The sequence below is a fragment of the Camelus dromedarius genome, chromosome 14 (assembly GCF_036321535.1).
Source record: "Camelus dromedarius isolate mCamDro1 chromosome 14, mCamDro1.pat, whole genome shotgun sequence".
Taxonomy (NCBI): domain Eukaryota; kingdom Metazoa; phylum Chordata; class Mammalia; order Artiodactyla; family Camelidae; genus Camelus; species Camelus dromedarius.
The window spans coordinates 42,519,981-42,543,846 of NC_087449.1; the positions used below are offsets into that span (position 1 = coordinate 42,519,981).

Below are 23,866 nucleotides of genomic sequence, written 5' to 3' on the forward strand. Positions count from 1 at the left end.
CTAGGATAAAGACCCCATGTTTTCTATAAGATGTGATAGAGAAAGTATGTAACCCTGGCGCTATGGGCATCAATCAATCAAAAAAGAAGTTAGTCTTATGAGGAAGTCAACATTTTAGAAGGCAGAGCTAAGGCATGAAGATAAATTAGATCTTTCTTGAGCTACTAGATCAAGGATTGCCTGAAATTTTGATACCAAGTTTCAGCAAAGCTCTGAAAAATGTTCAGTTATGTGGAATAGTAAATTCCCTTTATTGCTTAAGCCAGTTTGAGTTGGATTTTCTATTATTTGCAGCCAAAAGCAACCTAACTGAAACACAAAGAAAGGCACAGTTCTTTACTGGGTTATGCATTTACTAAATGCCTTTACCGTACACCAATTCTGTGTCAAGCCTGTACTGTGCACTAGGGATATAGTAGTAAACAAAGATGTGTCCCCACAGTTTAAAAGCAACCCTCCCTGTCACCTTCTTCTTGAAGGGCTCTTGAGCTCTTTGTTCTTTGCTGTGAGCCCCAGTGATTCAATCCTTTCTTCTCTCTCTCAGAGCTGCCACCTCCAGCCTTCACCACATGGGACCTTCTCTAGCCAATTTTGTCTTAAGACATGTTTATTTTCCCAGCTCTCCTTGGCTTTGTCACTGTGCCAGTTGGGGATCAGTCAGGGAAACAGAAACCATTTTAAATATTTCAAGCAGGAAGGAATTTATTTCAGAGACATAGCTATTTTACCAAACCATCAGAAGGGCTGGAGGATTGAAGGTCAGGGAAATTCATCCTTTCCTCTCGGACTTGCCACTAGCCTTCAAAGAGTCAGAAGTTTTAGGAACTGCAATGATTACTCCTGCACACAGCACCAAGGCAGGCAGTTTGTGGGGAACTACTTGGAGGCTACTGCAAAACTTCTTGTCTTCCTGCTGCTGCCCAAGGAGCAATAATATATAGCTTCTGCTTCTCATTTGCTTTCCAAATCTCATCTGAATGTCTTTCATTGCCTGGCAGTAACCTGAACCCCACTGGTGAATTTCCAGACAATCTACACAGTCATCCATCAAAGGAAGAACTTCCTAACCACTTCCTTTTAAGGGATTGTCTGCTAATCACAGCATAGATGCTCTTTGAAGACAGTGGGGATTTGCCTGGAGCAGGCTCCTAGAGAGAATATTTAGCCTAACAAAAAGCAGATCAGACTTGTATAAAAGAAAGGGGAGTGAGATAGAAGCTTTACTCGAAAGATTCACATAATGCACTCCACCCTCCTGATGGAGTCAGTTATAGAGGTCACTAGACTGTCACCCTACTCCCCATGCGCCCCACAAAGAAGGCTGACTGATGATATGATATTCACTTCCTGCTCATACAGAGCTCAACGTTAAGGTACACTCCTACTAGAAAAACACACATGCAGAGGAAACTCAAGCTAGGCCCCTATATAGGAATATGAGGGCAACCTGGCATTCAAATAAGAAAAAAGGCAAGCAAACAAAACAGCTTCTCTTATGAAGGAATGAGATGTCATCATTTGCAACAAATGTCTTCAAAGTTACGAGGGAGGAATTATTTGAACCTAGAGTAGTTAAAGAGAAACAGAGCCAGACACTAGTTAAAGACAGTGAAGACAGGTTTCATTTAGTACTTTTGCAACATGGGAGAGAGGCTGTGGTAAAATGGAGCTCAACTCCAAATACAGCAAAGACAGGGGGGCGAAAAGCAGAGTGGGTGGGGCAGTCAGTGGATGAAAATTACTAAGAGGAGAGACATCAGGGTAGGGGGAGTCTTGATAAACTTGTCTAACAAGATTCTTGCTAAAAAAGCAGACCAAGGACTTAGATATCAAGGGTGAGGAATGAGTAACTTCATCAGATATCAATGGTGATCAGATATGAAGAATAGGGGAATTCTTGCTAAACTGACTTAGCAGGATTCTTGCTAAAATTGGACTAGGCAAGTTGAGGTCAGAGCCCAAAGATGAGGCATAGTCAAAAAGAGGGCTCAGAGTAGCCTTAAGTTTGATCAAAGAGTCTTTGTCAGAATTCTATATACATAGCCAACCTGCCAACTGAATGTGAGAGCAAAACAACAGGTAAGAACTCAAAATGTTTAATACCATATATTCTATGTGGAAAAATTGCTCACAGATATACTTCAGCAAAACTGAAAATGGACTCTAACAAAGAGGACCATATGGGATGTAAGTAATAGAGGTATAAGATTGAACAAAGTGAAAAAAACCTGAAAAAAAATTGAAGATTCCCAACATTCTGATACATACAAAACTCTGCAACCCTTCAAAGTTACAGAGTTTGGTGATATGGGAATATATTTCCATCACTAAGGATCTAATCACACTACTTGGTTCTACAGTTAATATTTATAGAATTTTACTATGTGGTCACTTGGCGAAATTTCTGTTTATTTTATTGGAAAGCCAGTAGGTATCTAGATCTTGATTCTCAATAAGCATGTGTTTTAATACCACGCAACTTTATTAAAGTTTTTAATCTGTAAAAACGTGTTTTCATTTCTTGTGTGCAAAAAAGAAAACTGAAACCTATGAGCGTTCAGACACTGCTCGATGTTCCCATTGTTCCCTGCCTCCTCAGGGGTGGATGTGTATCTTTTAACTTTCAGTTCTCTTTGAACTTACAAAGAAATTGGGACTTGGCCAGTTCCCACTTCTATTATAATATTAGTAAGTGTCAGAAGCTACTTATTAAAATAACAACCTAGAATTGACTTAAATTGAGAGAACTTTGCTTGTCTCACACTAAATGTTCCTCTTAAAACCAAATCCAGAGGAAGTAAGAATCCTGTTGGCATTTCCTACCCAGATAATTTTAACTAATTGATTAGAAAATGCCTGGGCAGGGGGTGAGCTCTGAAGAGGTCCATGGAAGAAATAGAGCAGAGGTTGAGCTTTGTTCGATGGGTTGTATTGGTCTAGGTGGAATAAAGATGGTGAGCCCATTCAAGATGGCATAAACAATTTAGGAAAAGGAGCAGAGAGGGCTTTTCAAGGGACATCTCTTACAGATCAGCCCTGTTAATGTGGGAGTAAAGGGAGATAGATTTGGGAAAATAGTTGGGGTTTTTATTTTGAATACAAATGCTTCGAGCATATCCTGAAGATGGGGGAAAAGTGCTGAAAGTTTTTCATTTTGCTTTGTTTTAACAAAAAACAGATCATTGTTCTTAAAAAAAATTAAACATTTTCATTATAAAGAATTTAAGCAATGCAAAAAAAAAAAAAGCACATATAAAAAATTTTAAAACCCACTATCTAAAAATAACCATTATTTACATTTGGGTAACATCACTCTAAATATCTTTTCATGACTTTATACAGATAGGAAGATAGATAAATAGGTAGGTAGATCTAGCTAATTTTTAAAATGGCATATGTGTTATTTAAAAGTTCAAAAGTATTAAATTCAAGCTGACTTGAATTTAGCAGAATAAAAAGAAACGAAAAGAAAAGCTGGACGTCAAATAAGGGTTTATTCCCTGCAAGAGCTATTATTTCTCTCTCTCTTTTTATTTTAATGGAGGTACTGGGGATTGAAGCCAGGACCTTATACATGCTAAGCACTCACTCTACCACTGAGCTCTACCCACCCCTCCATTATTTCTTAAAATATCAATTTAAGATAAGAAAAAGTGGTTTTGATATATGTTGTTCTTGTTGTTTTAAAAAAAAAAAACATGTTTTAAGTTAAAATCAGTTGACCCTGCTATAGAAGATGAAGATATCAGCACATTCACCCTATTTTCCATAACCCCTTCCTGTAGGACCCAATATTTCTTAGTCATTATTTTACACTGTTAATCTGCATAACAAGTATATGCTCTAAAACAATAATTCACACAAGTGTTCAGTATTATTTCTGTATTCAGATGGATTCAATGATCATCACACCTCCTTTTACCAGGACTTCTCAATTCTTAAAATCTTACTTTTGCCCTTTTTCTTAATTGGCTGAATTTCACTTTCAACTATTTCTCTTTTCTGTGAGTAACTTTATATTTGTGGGGACTGCCTAGTGCCTTTGTTTTTGAATGACATCTTGGCTAGGTATATTACTCTTGGATCACACTTCTGTTCTTTTAGAACTCTACAGACAATGCTCCATTGTCTTCTGTCTCTGAATGTTGCTGCTGAGAAATCTGAGGACGGCCTGACTTTTTTTCTTCTTACAGGCGATTTGCTTTTTCTACCTGGATGGCTGAATTTCAAGAAATTAATTAAAATATGTCTCAGGGTTAAATATTTTGTATCAAAATGTCTTGTTTTGACCTTTCAAGCTACAGATTAATTCATGATTTTAGAGGAACTTCTGTACTTATATTTTGAATACTTCTGTTCCATTTAAGAATCTCAACTCCAGGAACACTAACAATGTCTGACTTCTGTATCTGTTAGCTTCTCTCAGATTGTTTTAATCTCTTTGTGCTTTTCATTTGCCTTTATGGTGATTATTTCAAGCCTTTCCCCACATCAATAATTCAATTTCCATACATGTCTATTGTGTCCCTTACTGTTTTGATGTATTTATTAGTTCTTTAATGACACTGGTTTGGTCTGTGCTTTATCAGATGTGCGATTTCCCTATGCATCTCTTTCAGTTGTTTTATTATCTCATTTCTAAGTTTAGTCTACTGAGCTCTTTTTTTTTTTTTTTTTTTTTTTTTTTTTTTTTTTTTTTAGGTTATTCTAGTGCTCAAATCACTTGGGGTGAATTTTCTCTACTTGCTTCCTGACTTCCTTCCCACTTGATCTGAAACTGGTTTGGTTTTCCTAACGAACAGCAGTTTGAGGGCTATTTTATGCTGTATGCAATTCTTCTATGACTTATAAGCTTGTCTGGAGAAGGGGACAGGCAGAACTCAGGGGAATTCAAATATTCTGCAATTACTTCTCATGTTCTGTGTCTATTCCAGAATTCACTCTACTGGGTGTATCCCATTCCAACGGGAAAGAGCCTCAATCCTCGGAGCCTCTCCCAACTCAGTATGCCTTTCTGGAATCTTCACTGTGACTGAAAGACAGTCAGTTCTTCACTTTTCACTTCACCTTCTTCTCCCCAGTAGCCATTTTCACTTTTCCAGAGAGAAGAGATAAAAGATAAGGAAACTACTTAATTTTCTTTTCTCTTGGAATATATGTGCATATGTATGTGTTAATTTCCAGGATTTTGTGGACCTGACAGTATGAGTGTTGAAGGAATGGAAGCAGGATTCAAAGCTGTGACATGTTCCAGACCAGAATCTTCTATTTCTTACCTTGACTGCCACTCGTTGACATTCAAAATACTGAGCTGTTACCTGTTGTTTGCTCTGGATGAAATTTTAACTCTTAAAACTTTCTTAGATATTGGTGGAAACAGAGTCTATGAGGAAGTTTTATTACATTATCTCAAGCTAGAAGTACAATAATTTTTGGTGTATATATATGCATATATTTTTTCTGATTATAAAAGTTATGTATCTATACATGTATTATTCATTATGTTGTATACCTTAAACTAATATAATGTTGTAATTCTATCTCAATGAAACTGGTTTGGGGGAGACCTGGGAAAAATAAAGTAAAAATTATGTATCCTTGCTGTAAAAATTCAAACCATACAGAAGCGTATAAAGTAAAAAATGAAATTCCTTATAATTGCCAACTAAAAATTGTCACTCACCATTTGGCACTACAAGAATGAAGTCACCTGCCACTGCAGTCACTGACCTTCAACAGACCCTGAAAGGAGTTCAGAGTGGAGATCAGGAATAAGGCGCTCTGTGCTTTGGGAAAAACTGGCAGAACAGGACTCCAGATAGTTAGATATTTTCAGGAGAAGATTTTATGTACCTAGAAAATTAGCAGAGACATTGGCTCCTTGTGACTGGCAACTACCTTCTTGTGACTAGCAGCAACCTTCTGCCAAAATGTGTGTTTGAATGCACAGATCCCCCTTCACCAAAATCACATATATGCTGACCTCCCCCCTTACCTCTTCAGAGCAGTTCCTCAGAACTATCTGAGAGGCTGTGTCACCACCTATTGCCCTCATTTTCCCTCCCAATAAAACTGAATTCACAACTCTCATATTGTGCTTTTTTTTTTCAGTCAACTTAATACAGCCACAAGAATATCACTTTTAACAGTCCCCTGATATTTTTATATATTTATTTTCTTTCTTTTTTCTTATCAATGCTTCAGCTTTTCAGTCAAAATCACTAGAAATACATGAATACACAGCTGTTTAAAGAACAGCTTTAGTAAGGTAAGTTTTATATACTGTAAAATTCACCCATTTCATATGTACACTCCAATGATTCTTAGTAAATATAATTATAGTGGTGTAACTATCACTACAACATACATAATTTTTGCAAAAATATATAGTTACTCTCTAGTTCCTATTTAATGGACTCTTCCAAGTCCTGTGGGGGATGGGGGTGGCAGGGGAGAAGGGGTAGAGTAGAGCTCAGTGGTAGAGCACATGCTTAGCATGCACGGGGTCCTCAGTTCAATCCCCAGGACCTCCATTTAAAACAAACAAACAAACCTAATTCCACCCCCCCAAAAAAAAGTACTTACTGATACCCACGGCATGCTAAACTTGGCTAGGAGGCTATTTTTGAGAGCTTCTGGGTAGTTTTGTTTCTGCCAACTGAGCTACCTACCAAATGTCAATTGGGTTCATTCCACTTATTTATACAATTGATGTTTTTTATTACAATTTAGTTACATTTTGAAAATTTATGAAATACGAGTATAAAGATAAAAGAGATGTTTAGGTGCAGCCATTATGGAAAACAGTATGGAGATTCCTCAAAAAGCTAAAAATAGACTTACCATATGATCCAGCAATCCCAGTCCTGGGCATGTATCCAGAGGAAACTCTAATTTGAAAAGACACGTGCTCCCCAGTGTCCATAGCAGCACTATATATAGTAGCCAAGACATAGAAGCAACCTAAATGTCCATTGACAGATGACTGGATAAAGAAGTTGTGGTGTATTTATATGATGGAATACTACTCAGCTATAAAAAAAAGAAAAAAATAATGCCATTTGCAGCAACATGGATGGACCTAGAGATCGTCATTCTAAGTAAAGTAAGCCAGAAAGAGAAAGAAAATACCATATGATATCACTCATATGTGGAATCTGCAAAAAAGAAAAAGGAGAACAAGAACTCATCTACAAAACAAGAAACAAATTCTCATAGTAAACAATCTTATGGTTACGGAGGAAAGGCGGTGGGAAGAGATAAATTAGGGAGTTTGAGATTTGCAAATGTTAACCACTATAAATAAAAATAGATTTTAAAAAGTTCCTTCTGTATTAAAAAAATGAGATGTTTATATGAAAACTAAGTTGAATGCCTTGGAAAAGCTTGTTAAAGGCAAGTTGCTAAAAAATTGTTAAATTAGGTATGGGTGAGAAATCTGTGATTGTAAAAATTACATACACTGAGAAAAATTTTGCATTCAGATTGCTTCAGAAGTGTCTTCCAGTTATTGCTCCACTTTAAGGAAACATTTAAGAGAAATTATAGATGATTTGCTAAAAGCAGGATGCACAAATCACTCCAAGAAGCACTTCAACAAGAGGCCCTATAATCACAGAAAAATCCTGAAGCTATCTCAAAAGACTGAAGGAATTAACATTTATAAGTCTTAAATTTAAAAAAATGCTTATAATATACAATAAACTTATTTTTAAAAAAACAAAAACCAAACCATGCATTGTATAATCGAATTTTTCAGTTAACAACTAACCACCAGTTCCAAAAGCATCAGATAAAAGGGCTTCCGGTTTGTAACTAGCTTTTCCTTGACAATATATTGAGGACATTTGTAGAGTCACTATATATAAATCTACCTTATCCTTTATAAAACTCACGTCATGGTAGTCCATTGTACGATGGATACAGTTTAATTCACTTAACAAATTCTCCATTTAAACAATTTTGATGCCTTTCTGAAAAAAAATTTTTTGAGCAGGAAACTAAAATGGTGAAAGTGGACTGAAATAATGAATCTGGAGGTAGAACAGAAAAGGGGGAGATGGTGGATGAGAGAGGTTTCTGCAATAATTCAGCTCTGAGATTAGACCAGGAAGCGGAAGCGGCTTTTCCCATCGCTCTTACAACAGAAGCTCCTGTCAGTCTGGAAGCTCTGCCATCTCTAGAAAACACGTACCTTTCCCTCTGCCTTAGCTCATACTAGTCCTTCTCCCGAATTTCGTCTTTGTCTGTTGAAATCCTACCTTTCCTTCCCAATCCAGAACAAATACCACACAGCCTGCCATGATTAGCCCTGGAAATGATCCCTTTCCTTCCATTTCTGATAGAGAGCGGAGTCCTTCCTTTCTTCCTTCCTTCCACAAAGTACTTTTCTTCCAAAGGCAATACAGTGCAGAGGTTAAGGGCAACGACTTTGGATCCACCAATTTGCTATTTCTATGACCTTGGTTCCTAACACAAATGGTGTGCCTCAATGTCCTGACCTGTAAAATGGGGAGAAGTGTATTCGGCCTTGTTGAGAGGATTCAATCAGTTAACAGACGTAAACCACCTAAAATACTGACTGAAGCGTAGTAAGGCCTGAATAAACGTTGGCCGTGCATTTGATTTACGGCGGCGGACTGTCTACCAGAGAAACAAGCCAGGCCCTACGGCCATCTGCGCAGCAGCCCCGGCGGAGGCGTAGAGGGAGCGGCCCGCCCCCGCCCCCGCCGGCGCCAGGCCGGGGAGAGGGGAGCGCCGTCACGTGATTGAGTCAAGATGGCGTCGCCCAGCTGCTTGTGGCTCTTGGTCGTCGCTCTGTTGCCGGGGTTCTGCGCTGCCATAGCGCTGGGGCATCTCGACCCGCCCGCGCCGCTGCCGCTGGTGATCTGGCATGGGATGGGTGAGTGAGGGAGGGAGGGAGAGGAGGGTCAAAAGGATTTGGCTCCTCTTTCTCCTAGCCTGGCTTCGTGTCTGCAGAGTGAGAGTGTGAAGGGCGAGGATCATGGTCCCACAGCACCCGCCTGTCCCGCGACGTTTTAGGATTTGGGGGTTACACTGCATTGGAAAGAGAGATGCGGAATGAGCTGCCTTTGGTGAGCGCTCGCAGAGGACTGTGCACTGCGGTAGGGTTTTATGTGCCTGTTTAATCTCCATGGCGGTGGCGTCAGGAAGCGGCATCTGACACTTGCTCGGGAGAGCTGGGCTGTGGCTGCATGACCGCCGCATCCATCCTTTTATTCAGTCACATGTTGAGCAGAGATTTGTTAGGCACCTATAATTCATTTATACACTTAACGCATAGTTATTGAGCACCTGCTGGATGTTGAGGATACAGCAGTGAACTAAACAGACTAAATTCATTGCTCTTTTGGAACTGACTTTCCAGTGGGAGAGATAGACTATAAAGAAATAAAAAAGTAAAACACATAAGTGCAATGGAGAAAAATAAAGCAGGAAGGCGGATAGAGCCTGGAGGTGGAGGCTTGCAACTTTATAGAACAAGGTCAGGAAAGGATTCACTGATAAAGTGACTTTTGAGCAAAGACCTGAAGTGGATAAGGGAAGATGCCATGTGGATATCTGGTAGGAGTAGCAAATGGAAAGGCCCTGAGGCAGAAATATGTCTGGTGAGCATGTTCAAGGAATAACATCCAGGTCAGTGTAGCTGGAACTGGGTGAGGAAGGAGAAGAAAATAGGGATTTAGTTCAGGGCTGGGAGTGGAGGTTGGGCGTGACACGGTAGCCTGCGGATGTTACTGAGCCTGCTAAGTCTACTGTAGGGACTTTGGCTAGAATGAGATGGGAAGTTCTTGTGGGGGTTTTGAGCAGATGAGTAACATGATCTTATCGGCATTTTAAAAGCACTCTGGTTGCTACCTTGAGAATAGATTGTAGAGGGTCATGGACAGTCACAGGAAGAAAAGTTAGGAAGATTTTGCAGTAATTGAAATAAGAGATGATGGTGGCTTGAAACAGTATACTAATACAGGAGATTGTGAGAAATGGTTAAAGTTTAGATGCAGTTTGAAGGTGGAATGGATGAGATTTGCTAGCAGATTAGATCTGGGATGAAGGAGAAAGAAAGGAGTCAAGGATTTTTCCACGACTTTTGTCCTGGACAACGAGAAGGATGTCGTTTTACCAAAATGGGGAAGCCTGTAGGATGACCAAATGTGAGGTGGAGAGAAAATCGAGAGTCTGCTTTTTAATGTACTAAATTTGAGATGTTTGTTACATATCCAGGGGTTGTAGAAGGTGTTTGGAGTGTGGAGTCCAAGACAGATACACATTGGAGATTTAAGCTGGGAGCCTTTACCATGTGGCTGCTATTTAAAGCCATGAAATCAAATGAGCTCACCCAGGGAGTGAGTGTACACAAGGGAGGGAAGAGGTCTAAAGACCAAGCCCTGAGGCACTCCCAACATTTGGAGGCTGAGGAGATGAGGAGAAATTAACAAAGGAGACAGTGATAGAATAACTAGGGAGGTGGTGGAGTCAGGAGAGTGCAGTGTCCTAGAAGCCAAGTGAAAATGTTTCTAGAAGGAGTCATCAGCTGCGAAATGTTGACAGATCCAGTAAGATAAGGGCTGAAAATTGGTTATTGGATTTAGCGATATGAAGATGGCTAATGACCTTTTGAGGGGAGGGATGAGAGTGAGAGCCTTATTGGAATGGATTTTAAAAAAATGTTCAGAGAGGAATTAGAGTCAGTAAGTAGAGACAGTTCTTTCAAGGTTCTGTGCCAGGCCCCCGGGCTGCTACAGCAGAGTTAAAAGAGAACATAAGACAATCTGTCCCCTCCCAGAGCAGAGTCAGTCTGTAGGGGAGGCAGTTGAGTAACCAACAATTATAGTTCTGCCCCAGAAATACAAGATGCTCAAGGCCTTCTCCGTCTTTAAAAATGAATTCTTTTTTTTTTTTTTAAACGAATTCTTAAGCTTACTCTCAGGTTGAAAATGGGATGATTAAGTTCAAAATGGAAAATGATTTCTGCCCACTTTTCCCACTTAGTGACCGCTTTGCTCCCTGTTCTTAGTTCTGTTTCCTTGAAACAGTGGGCGGGGGTTGGGGGGGAGACCAGGGCTGGGACTAGGGTAACTCAAGGAAGCCCTTAGTATACAAAATGTAAGTTAAAGGTCAGCTCTTGCATAAACCCGAGCGTGAGCGCCTCCTTAATTTTGTATTCTAGGCCCTTAATTTCTCTTACCCTAGTCCTGGCCCTGAAGAGAAATCAGATCCCAAATTACTTTAGAATCTATTAACCCCAAATATTCTGTATGATAAGGGAGAGGCCTATGCACCTCTGCTTATTTTTCAGTTGTCCCAATTATATTGTATGGGCTTTTGATGTTACCATGTTGATAAACATGAGCTGAGCAAAAAATGTTCTTTTTTTTTTTTTGAGATGAAATTCGTAGAATGTACAATTAACCATATGAAAGTATACAATTCAGTGGCATTTAATGTATTCACATTGTGCAACCACCACTTCTCTCTAGTTTCAAAACTTTTTCATCACCTCTGAAAACACCTGAACCCATTAAATAATCACTCTTCATTCCACCTATCACCCGCAAGAAATGTTCAGTCTGCTTTCTGTCTCTACAGAGTTGTCTATTCTGGATGTATCATATAAAAGGAATTATACAATATGTGACCTTTCGTTTCTGGCTTATTTCACTTGTAAGAATGTTTTCAAGGTCCATCCATTTTGTAGCATGTGTCAGTACTTCGTTCCTTTTTATGGCTGAGTAATATTCCATTATATGTATATACCACAATTTGTTTGTCTATTCAACCATTGACGGACATTTGGGTGTTTTCCACCTTTTGGCTATTACAAATCATGCTGCTTTAAACATTCTTGAACAAGTCTCTGTAGGGACGTATGTTTCCATTTCTCTTGGGTATATATCTAGAAGTGAGATTCCTGGGTCATATGGTCATTGTGGCATTCAACTTTTTGAGGTACCATCAAACTGTTTTCATAGTGGCTGTATCATATTGCATTTCCACCAGCAATGTAAAGGGTTCCTATTTCTCCATATTTTTACCTATACTTGTTATTTTCCAATTTTTAAATAAATTTTTAAAAAAATTAAAGCCATCCTAGTAGGTGTGCAGTGGTGTCTCATTGTGATTTTGATTTGCATTTCCTTAATGACCAATATTATTGAACATACATTCATGTGCTTATTGGTTATTTGCATATCTTCTTTGGAGAGATGTCCGTTCAAGTCCTTTCCCCATTTTTTAATTATGTTATCTTCTTGTTGAGTTGTAAGAATTCTTTTTATGTTTTGGATATTATCAGATATATAAAATCTGCAATTTTTTGGCAAATATTTGCTCTTATTCTATATGTTGTCTTTTCGTATTTTTGATGGTACCTTTTGAAGCACAAACTTTTTTAAAAAATAAATGATATTTTGATTTATGAGTTTCCTTGATTGTCTGTTGTCTAGGAGACAGCTGTTGTAATCCCTTAAGCATGGGTGCTATTAAAAAAATGGTTGAGAAGAAAATACCTGGAATTTACGTTCTATCTTTAGAGATTGGGAAGACCCTGATAGAGGTAAGGCCCTTCACGGCTCTGTTCCTGTGAAGGTTTGCTGATTGATTTCATGGAATGTACTCTTACAATGCTTTACCTTGTATTTTTAGCAGCAAGTCATACACTGATACTTTAGTTTTTGAGTGGCTTGTGTGAGAGTACCAACCTAAACAAGTGTGCCTCTTAGAGAAGGTGCCAGTGGTTGTTTTCAGCCCCATCCTTTCACTTCTCTTTGGCCCATCTTTTAGGATGTGGAGAACAGCTTCTTCTTGAATGTCAACTCCCAAGTAAAGACAGTGTGTCAGATTCTTGCTAAGGATCCTAAATTGCAACAAGGCTACAATGCTATGGGATTCTCCCAGGGAGGCCAATTTCTGTAAGTCCCCTTCTATCACACCACTTACATGGAACTGGTTTTTGCCTTCAATTCAGATAAATCTGCTCCTCCAATTCTTTTGGAATCTCCGTCTCTCTTGAATGGAAAACTATTCTAAAATATTCCCATAGAAGAAGCTCTGTGGAGCTTAATTTATCCTCTATGAAGGAATAAAGATTTATGTTTGGCCATATCAGAGGAAAATCCTGAAACTTTGTGGCTGTGGGGCACCACAGAGGATTAAGTAGCCTCCTCTGGGCAGTTGATTGTTGATACATTTCCATCTGACAGAACGGATAATCCTTATTTTTTCCCCAGGAGGGCAGTGGCTCAGAGATGCCCATCACCTCCCATGATCAACCTCATCTCCATTGGGGGACAACATCAAGGTAACTTTGGCCCTCTTTGCCAAAAAAATTCTAGCGGTTCTATTTGTACAAGAAGTCAGCCAACCTTGCAAAAATCCTATTTTTCTAGTTTATAAAAAACTAGCCAGCAATGATGAAGAAATAGGATTCCAGAGGCCTAGAACACAAGTAAATTGTTAAGTTAGCATCTCCTTCTCTCCAGTCTAATTGACATGATTTTCTGAAGGTGAGATGGTTGCAGCCACGTAGCAGGTGGTGGTTGAGGAGCTAGGAAAGTCCAACAACCTTTCCTGTCTTCTAACATGGGTGCAGTCCTATTGGCTTTAGACTTAGGCAGAGAATACTGTCTAGGCCTTTTTTGTCTGGAAGTTTAACAGACAAGGTTAAATCCTTCAAAAAACAACAGGTTTGCTATTTAGACAGAATTACATACTTCGTGGGGGAAGATGTGTCTTTGGAATAGAACTTTATCTCTGTTCTGATGGATGTAGCTGTTACTGGTGTAGTGTAGGTGCAGAAAGCTTCTCCTTATAACCTGGAAACTGGATTCAGCCAATTAACTGTTCCTGATGGGCAAGTAATTTGGTATCATAGGTCCCTTTCACAGATAAGGGAAACTAAGACCCTGCCTACCTTGTGGGACATTTTCAGGGGATGCAATAAAATAATAGGAAGGAAAATGCTTTTTTAAAGTACATGTAAAAAAAAAAAAAAACAAAGAAAAAAGTACATGTAGTATTCAGATGCAAGCTGGTAAAAACAGCTTATTCATTCATTGATTCAACAAATATTTATTGAAAACCTAGAAACAAGACAAAGTTTCTGCCTTCATGAAACTTCCATTCTAAATTGGGGGAGAATAAACATAAAACAAGTAAACAAACAAAAATAAATACAGATAGTGGTAAATATGATAAAGAAAAATAGGATAATACTTGAGGGAAGAATAGTGGTTGTATTGGTGAAAGGTGTGGACTCTGGAGCCAAGCTGCCCTTTTCATATCCTGGCTCCATCACTTACTAACCTTGAACAAGGCATCTAACCTCTCTGTTTGAAAATTTCCTATCTGCAATATGGTACAAATAATGATTTCTACTCCACAGGGTGGTTGTGAGGATTAAATTAATTATTGCCAATACATGCTTAGAACTGGCATGCCTGGTACCCCAAAAATGTTATTGATGAGGAAGATGAGGATGGAGGTATAACTGGGGGAGGTGGGGGAAATGGGGTTGGACACTGCTTGAGTTAGGGTATCCAGATATGACTTCTCTAAGATCCAAGAGATAAGAATGAGGCCAGTCATTGAAGCAGTAAGAGAGGGAAGTACATTCTCCATGGAGGAGAAGGTGCAAAGGTCCTGAGGCAGAAAAGAGTGTGAGAGCACCAGGAAGAAGCTAGTTATAGTATTAATTCTCAATACATTCTTTTCTTGAGGAATAAATGAGTAAGATCAGGGTCCAGCTCTGGTTTTTCGTTTCTCACGATGCCCTGCACACAGTAGGTATTTAGTACATGATTACTGAAGGCGTGGATGTTTGTCTTCTACTACTGTAGGTGTTTTTGGACTCCCTCGATGCCCAGGAGAGAGCTCTCACATCTGTGACTTGATCAGAAAAACACTGAATGCTGGGGCTTACAACAAAGCTGTCCAAGAACGGTAGGTATCGTTAGCTGAAAAGGATACCAAACTGTCACTGCATGAAAATATCATGCTCACTTTCATGCTAACCGTGATTCTAGGCTTAGGTGCTAGTGATATTCAAATGAAATAGGTTTTTTTTTGTAAATATCTCTATACTATCTGCTTCATTTTATGGTAAGCCTAAAACTGCTCTAATATTAATTTAAAGAAAGGGAGGCCATTTTTCTATATAAGAAGAATATAATTGCACCAATAAATTTTCATCTTAAAAAACAAACAAAAAAGCCTTTAGAAAATACTAGGCCCAAGGAATAATTGTTAATATTTGAAGGACAGATTTTTCTTTTTAAAGATCATTGTTTTATTTTATTTTTCTTAATGGAGGTGCTGGGGATTGAACCCAGGACCTCGTGCATGCCAAGCATGGACCCTACCACTAAGCTATAGCCCCCCACCAGGACAGATTCTTTATGTTGTTAGCATCGAGGGGTTAGTCTCCTACATCAGTGTCCTCAACTCCTCAGATGTATTTGGATGTTTAAAAATACATAGAATCACTTTCAGAGTGTGTTCTCCTTAAGTTGTTTCCAAACTTTCAAACATCAGACTCCCTGGGGAATTCATTAAATATAAATTTCAGGGCTCCATCCCTAGAAATTCAGATTCAGTAGGTCTACAGTATTCTGGGTGATGACTGAGATTTGAGATCAACTCAGATGATTGTGGCATCTATCCTACTGGTCTTCCAAGTGAATGATTCTTGTCTGATAGCAGCTCTTCAATACAGCACTTCCCTGAAGCCCTGTCCAACGTACAGCCTTGTGGATGACTGGCCTATAGAAGCTACCTGCAGCCAGCTCTTTTCCTTTCCTACCCATTGGCTGCGTGCATAGTAACAAAGCTGTCTTGGGTCAACAGCGCCACCTGATGGTCAGTGAGGGAAACTAAGAGACTCTCTCCACCTCCTTTCCTCAGGCAACTCCAACCACTGCTAAGCTTACCTCTTCCCTGGTTTGACTAGTCACAGCTGGGTTATTTATGTCCTGCCTTTTTTTTAAGTGAGTGTAGAGGCGCACTCAGCTGTGGCGGTGGGGACAGCGACTCCTAAATCCTGGTTAAAAGTGGTACATAAATGGGTTTAAATCTTCTCTTTCTCTTTAACCTTTAATAAACTGGTAGTAAAAGAACAAAGAGTGATGAGCCCACACAGCAAAGAGAACAGGAGAGGAGAAAAGAAATAGAAGACGTCAACATGTTTTTTTTCAGAGGCAGAAAGCAAGTGAATGAATGAGTGATCACTATTTTAGCCGAGCAGAAAAAGCTGAAACATTTCTGTCTGTGGAGGGATACACAGACAAGAAGGGACTAGCTTCACTTTTTGTAATTCCAGAAAGATTCGGGAAATAGACGCATGAGATACTTTGGAAGGTAGAGTATGTGTGTGGGACTAAAGCAGGACTTTTTGTTGAAAATCTATATAAACGATGATCAAACTCCCCGATTCCCTTAAATGCACGTCCGAATGACTGATTCTCTCCCATCCTGAAAAGAGAAGCCAAATTTATCTTCTGGAGCCATTTAACTAGAGAAGTACCAGGCTTCGAGATAACAAGCACCAGGTGGTGGTAAATGCCTCAGTAAAAACCCATCCCCGCCCATCTAGCCCCAAGAATGGTAGCAGCCAGGCTCATTACCTGCTCAGCAGAAGTTTGACGGATCCCTCCCTGAGAAAACTCACTGGCCTCAGAGAAAAGCCCTTCAAGTTGATGGTTTGGAATCCTCCAGCAAATCTGGATGACTCCTGACTACCGTGTAGTGAACCCACGTAGATAAGCTCTGTTCTTGTGCAGAGAGCTTTCGGTCAGCTCTGTAGTACCTTGTAGCCAAGGACCCCTCGTCAGACATCTGAGGAAACCTTCCAACATGAAAGACAGACCAAAGCAAACAAAAAGTAAAAAGGAACGTGAAAAAGACAGATGGCAATTCAAGATGCTGAAGAAAACCTAAAAAGAAAACCAACCAAACAAAAAAACAAATAAACCTATATTACTATCTTCAAAGACAAGAGGTCATCCATGACACTAGAAAAGAATACAGATGAAACTAGCAATCAGAGGGAGTAAGAGAAAGCTCCTGGAAATTAAAAGTATAACCAAAATTTAAAAAATGTGTTAGAGGTATGGGAATATAAGGTTGAGGAAATCTCCTGGAATTTAAAACAAAACTCAATGAGGTAGAAAAAAACAGGAAACATACTCTCATGAGGTGACATCCTAGGGGAGGAAAGAGGTCTCCAAGTGAACAGATGCACTAGATAACCTCTAACGGTGCAAAGGCCATGGTCGAAATAAACAGGATGCAGTGATGGAGAGTAATGGAGGAGGTACCTAATTTGGACAGAATGGTCTTGGAAGAAGAGATATTTAAGCTGGGATCTGAAGGATAATAAAGGAGCAGAGGAGATGATAAGAAAAGAGGAATCAGGCAGAGGGACCTTGAGCTGGGGACAAGTTTGTCTCATTCTAGACCAGGTGACTAGAGTTTAGTGATAGACAGGAGACTTGAACAGGGAAGCAAGGGCTACATCATCCAAGGACCCATAGGCTGCAAAGGAGTTTAGATTTCTTCTGAACGTCATGGGAAGCTATTGGGAGGTTTTAAACAAGGGAATAACATGGCCCGATTGATGTTTTTGGAAGATCTCCCCTTTGTGGAGAGTGGATTGCAAAGGAGGTAGGGGAGAAGCAGGCAGACCACTTAGGGGGCTGTTGCCAAGGCCTAGATAAGAGGTGATGGTAGCTTAGACACCAGGTGGCCACAGTGGGATGGAGGGAAGTGAGAGGACTTGAGATATGTTCCCTAACATTGTAGCTGAACTGGACTTGTCAGCCAGCCTACAGCTCACCATTTATAACAGTTTTCCTGGGAAATGCTTTCTGAGTTCTCAACAGCTCACTTACAGATTGGCTTTGAGGATCTTTTTCTAATTTAATACAGTTGTTTGCTTTTTCTTTTTAAAGTTTCTTGATACAGGTAAAATTTCCTTTTAACAAATGGCCAGTATGAGACTGAAAGAGGCAAATAGTCTTAAGTAGAGGGTTGTAGAGGGAGATGGTAAGAGCTGAAAGTGACAAAAGGAAATAGCTTTCTCTGCAGAATTGTCCTCAGCTGCCCTCTGCATCAGGGAAGATTCTGCTTGCAAGAGAGAAACCAGATCACAGAACAGGACAGCATGTGCCACCATGGTCTGGAGGCATGATTAGAGTGAGAAAGCTCAATGCCATAGGGAAGCCAATATTAATGAGGCCGCTTCCTAAATCTTTAGGACTTCCTGGACTGTGCTAAATAAATAGCACATGTGTGCCTCGGGTGTCTTGTTGATGAACTGTTTTGCAAGCAGAAGTCTTGTCTTTCCTATTAGAGGGTGAGGCATGGGACTTGTAGACTCTGGTCTTAATGTCCTTTTGAAGTCTCTTCATGGCCTGTGCTCAGGGGCAGGCGCCAGACATGCTGACCAACGTGCATCTTGCTCACCTTCCTTTCTTTTCCTCCCATAGCCTGGTGCAAGCAGAATACTGGCATGACCCCATAAAGGAGGACGTATACCGCAACCACAGCATCTTCTTGGCAGATATTAACCAAGAGAGAGTAAGCACCCAACCCAGGCCACCGTAGTTGTGCATTCTTTTTTTTTTTTTAATTGGGGGCATTGTAAATAGATTAGCAGTGACTGTTTACCCAAAATATCCCAGACAGAACCCAGGAAACAAGAAGTTCTGTTTTGGGGGGAGGTGGTGCTTATGAGATTCAGTTCCTTTTAAGAAGGCTGAAATTCACTTGGCTTTCTTCCCTTGGGTTCTTTCCCTTTGCTAGTGTTGAAGTAGCAAGATGAGTCAGTAGGTTGCTGGCTGGTGTACGTGTAACTTCATAGCTGCTGTCTTACCAAGGGGAGCCTTCCTAGTGGATCCCTTTGGGGTCATATTTTCTCAGAAGAGTGATTTGCTTACGAGAGAGACTGCAGAAGGGACTGAGTGTGCCCCAAGTTCGGGAGATTCTGGTTTGGGAGATTCTGGTAAACTAGATGGCTCGGTTTATAGTGGGCTTATCTGGAAGTTTTAAAAAAACAGTGAAATTTGAAGTAGGGAGTGGTGGGAGCAGGATAGTATAGCTGAACCACTCAGAATTTGCAGTTTCTTATTTTGCCTTGGCTTTTTCTGGCTAGAAGCCTTTAAGCTACATGATTGAGTCCTATGGAGTGCAGTGACAGATGCACGGTGGCACCTGTATGCTGTGGTTGGTTGGGGCATCGTCAGTCAATCAGATAGGATGATAAGACTGTACCAGGTATATTCTGGGCAGAAAGCTAGAAAAGCAGCTCATATCATGAAGAAACATGGTGGCCCAGGGTCAGGGAGACCAGAGCACTGAAAGGTTTTAATTCCTCTGCTGGAACCTGATGGCAGTGTCCCTCAGGTACTTACTACTGGCCCTTCCTCCAGGGTGTCAATGAGTCCTACAAGAAAAACCTGATGGCCCTGAAAAAGTTTGTGATGGTGAAATTCCTCAATGATTCCATTGTGGACCCTGTGGATTCTGAGGTGAGACACTGCTAAGGCCATAATGCCAGGAGCCCATCAGAGTGAATAGCATTAAAGTCCAGAGTAATTGCCCATTGGGGAAGACCTTCAGTCCCTTCCACCAGTCTTTGTGGAGAGCAGGGGTTCTTTCTGGAGGTCTGTAAATAGAACACTGAGGAGGGTTATAACCCCCCCACTGCCCAAAATTGTATGTTAAGTTGTATACAGTTGACCCTTGAACAACATGGGGGTTAAGGGCGCTGACCCTTTGCACAGTCAGAAATCCGTGTATAATTATCGTAAGCCCTCTCAGCATCCACGGTATTGAAAAAACCCGGATAGAGGTTGACTCGAATAGTTCAAACCTGTGTCATTTAAGGGTCAATTGTAGTTGTATTCTCAGAGGGAGAGTCTATAATTTTTATCAGATTTTCAGAGATCTGTGATCCAAAAGAGATTCAGAATCACCAGCCCAAAGTCTAAATCTCTGGGGTTCACATTCAAGGGCTGCCTTGACCTGGCTTCGATTTGTCTTTCCAGCCTAATCTTGCTTCACGACCACTCAGTATCCTCTCTGATCCAGCCGTATTGTTCTACTGATGTGCCCCAGACTTGCCATGTGCTTTTTCTTTTGTGTGTTTTTGTTCATGCTTTTCAGTCTCCAGAATGCCCTTCCTTGGGCTCCTCCACCTGACAAGCTGTGTTCAGCTGTCAAGGCCAAACCCAGATGTCACTTCCTCCATCCAGGAGACCATCCCTCTTCCAAGCAGAATTTGCTCCCCCTTTTAAAGACTCATCAGCCTCTGTTATATCAGCACTTATCACACTGGGTCAGACCACCAGGGACTAGCAAACTACAGCCTGTGGGCTAAATCCAGCCTGCCACCTGCTTTTGTGTGGCCCACAAACTAAAAATGGTTTTTGCATTTTTAAATGGTAGAAAAAAATCAAAAGAATATTTGATGATGTGAAAATTTGAAATTCAGATTTCAGTGTCTATAAATAAAGTTTCATTAGAATGCAGCCATATTCATTTTTTAAAATATTGTCTGTGGTTGCTTTTGCATTACAATAGCAGCATTGAGTAGTTGAAACCACGTGGTCCTTAAAGCCTGAAATATTTTGTATCTGGTCTTTATAGAAAAGTCTGCTGACCTCCACACTAAACAATTAGTTGTTTCTGTGCATCAGACTAGAGCTTCTTGAAAACAGGGACTGTATACATATTCATCTTTTAATGTCTAGAGGTCAGCATAAGGCTTTTCATGGGGCAGGTGCTCAGTAATTGTAGGAAGCAGTGATTCTGGAAAATTGGAAAGCTCTTTGGTTAGATCAACTCACCCGTCAGAATCCACCCTTAAAAAGAGAGGGCTTAAGACATCTTTATTTCCCCTACTTGCTGCAGCTTTAGAATCTTCAGCGGGTTGGTAGTCTTAGCTACTAGCCAGTCTTAAATTTGTTTGGCAGTGTGTGCATTTGTCTGATCTGACCTCATTTCTTCCTCTCTCCAGTGGTTTGGATTTTATAGAAGTGGCCAAGCCAAGGAAACCATTCCCTTACAGGAGAGCACCTTGTACACACAGGTAACTGGGGAGGAGAGAGGCACGGCCCTTTTCAGCACCTGGCTCCTGAAGCTGCTAGGTGCTTTGGTGATGGACCTTGTCCCGTACATCCCCGCCCAGCAGGTGCTCATGAGGCGACTGACTCATGTCTGATCTGAGCAAGGCTTGTTAGGCTGATTGTTGCACTACCGCAGTCTACTTCCTGAAGATTGAAGGGCCTGTACCTCATGGTTTTCAAGCAGATAAGAGAGACACATCTGTAACTCCGTCCTTCTGATAACAAGGTTTAGAACTGGCTTCCTTTGCTGAGGTACACTCTGCTACAAATCCAGGAAGCCCCCAAGCATGACAAAAACAGAGGAGAGGGCTGTTACTTTGAAACATTCACAGATGCGGAAGTCCTGTTTGTAAACCAGGCATTGACACAGGGAGCTCCTCCTGCAGGAGGCTGAGAGCAATGGAGTGTGAATTTTGTACAGCAGTAGGTCCTGTTCCTCACCACTGCTGGTTCTGGGACCTTCCACACTCTGAGGGTTTTATATTGGAGATACTCTCCCCCGAATGCACAAGTGCTACATCTGAGCCACTCTCCTTCTACTAGAATTCCTTTAAGTAATTTCACATGCCAGCTGTCTCCTCGGTTTTTCTCCTGCACCTGGCACCCCAACTTAGGTGACGTGAAAGGAAAGGGAAGCTGGGGTCTCTAAAGAGTTTTGGAAATTACAACTAGGAACTTATCATGAAGCTCAAATTGATGGTAGCTATAGCAGAAGCAATGTTCTGGCACCATCCTTAACCGCTCATCTTCCCAGCCACCCTTGTTCTGCGGCATCCTGGCTGTGGGCAGACTATGAACATGTCTGAGTTTTGTTATCCAAGTGTTGGATATGTTTTAAGTTACCTGGCTAATGTTCTCCTATCTTTGGCTCAGTCCCACTTAACTTGACATTTTGAGGCAGTTTTGTCCGTGTGGTCCTCCAGAAGCCTTGGGAAACTTCAGAAAGCAGAATATGAAACTCTGTATACAATGATCTCAATTGCTCATTTTTAATGCTTAAGAAAAAAAAAACTGGAGGGAAGTATCCTTTTTGGCATTTTCAACAATACACCTACATTTTAATACTCTGGGAAAGGATTGCATTTTGAGAATATATCTCAAGTTGACAGTCTATTTCTTTACTGTTTTACTATAAAACTTTTCATTAAGCCTCTGGATTATGGCCTGTCTCTCTGCAGGACCGCCTGGGACTAAAGGAAATGGACAATGCAGGACAACTGGTGTTCCTAGCTGTGGAAGGGGACCACCTTCAACTGTCTGAAGAATGGTTTTATACCCACATCATACCCTTCCTTGAGTGAAACCCTGGAGTTTGCACCAGAGCTCAGGGAACCCCTCACACTTCCAAACCAGTTCCCTACACGCCCATGCCTGAGCTCAGATCCAGCTTGCAACTAATCCTCTCTAGTCATCCTCTTACACACCGTGCCCGGAAAGATCTAAGATATGAATCTTATTGTTTGCCTCATCCTATCAGCATATGGTGTTAAATACAAGTTTAATCAGCTAATAACCATGGAGATTGTTTTACCACACTCTGATGTGGTCAGACCGTTTTCAGGAATCGGGAGTTTGCTGCAGGTCAGTGGCAGAAATGTGCCCAGGCCCAGAAAAGATGGAGCAAACTAAACCAATGAGATAAGACCCTTAAGACAGATGCCGTTTTCAGGAAAATCTAGCCACGTCTCAAGCCAAGAGGCCAGTACCCAGACCTGAGGTAGTCACATAAATGCTCTCAGTTGTGCTGGTAGAGGTTTAACCAGTGCTTAGAAAAGTAAAGTATTGCTTGAATGTGTCCCCATAATTTCTCTGAGGCTGCCCTCCCCTCTGAGTATGTTGCTTTCTGTGGTGTCTCAGCTGTTACTAGACAGATTCTGCCAGCCCACCATCTTGCCTCCGTAGTACTTTTTGTCTCCTCAGGTAGTGAATTAGTTGCTCTGTCACAGAAGGAGGGAAGTAGCGCCCAACTGGATTGCTTAAGTGAGGAAGTGTACGTATTGCTTAACTTAGATGGGGGGAGGCGGGGAGAGGAGGTCAAAGGAAAATGTAGACATTAAAATGAAAAAGAGGTAGCTGGTTCTTTCCATTCCATCCTTGATGAACCTGTCCTTTATATGACGAGTGGTCTGGATTCTAGAGTCACTGTCGCTAGCATCAGCAAAGAATGGGAGGGAAAATGTGGAGATCAGGCCTTCTAACTGCCATGTCAAAAATTCTTATTTATCAGCACGCTCCAAAGTGCTTCTGATGTGTTCTGTGAAAAAAAGATTGCTCAAAAAGCTTAGGGAATATTCCATATCCTTTTTCTGCTCTTGGAGATCAGCCCATATTAGAATATTAAGGACTCTGAAAATTCCTGTTACAGTAAAGAGAATTAACCTTACCCTGCTGCTTCCCACAGTATTTGAGCATGGCTGTCTTAGCTCCTACTCCCTCATCCCATGAAAACCGAGCGACTTTTTGGAAGACTGTTCTGCAGAACGCCAGTTTGGGGAAATGAGTAACCACATTTGAGGGAAGCATCTTGTTAGGGCTGCAGAGTTTACCTTTTATGATCTTTCCTTCACCTCTCTTAAGACTTATCTCTAAACTAAAAGAAGAGAGGATGAAAGGCAAGAAGTGGGGGGATGTGAAAATAATTTTTTGAAGTTGTCTAAAATAAAGAGTAGTTTCTTATCCTTGGTGTCATTTTTTCTTATCTCTGTGCAGCAAATATCATAGGT

At 40.7% G+C, this 23,866-nt stretch overlaps 1 protein-coding gene across 1 annotated transcript; it reads left to right on the forward strand.

The window, feature by feature from the left end:
• The first annotated feature begins 8,744 nt into the window (after window positions 1-8,744).
• PPT1 (palmitoyl-protein thioesterase 1) lies at window positions 8,745-23,819 on the forward strand. The gene is made up of 9 exons (XM_010996945.3): window positions 8,745-8,902; window positions 12,468-12,577; window positions 12,805-12,932; window positions 13,251-13,321; window positions 14,859-14,961; window positions 18,504-18,594; window positions 19,446-19,544; window positions 21,035-21,106; window positions 22,322-23,819. Exons 1-9 carry the CDS (start codon window positions 8,779-8,781, stop codon window positions 22,442-22,444), a joined length of 921 nt encoding a protein of 306 aa, XP_010995247.2. The 5' UTR covers window positions 8,745-8,778; the 3' UTR covers window positions 22,445-23,819.
• Window positions 23,820-23,866: the final 47 nt, after the last annotated feature.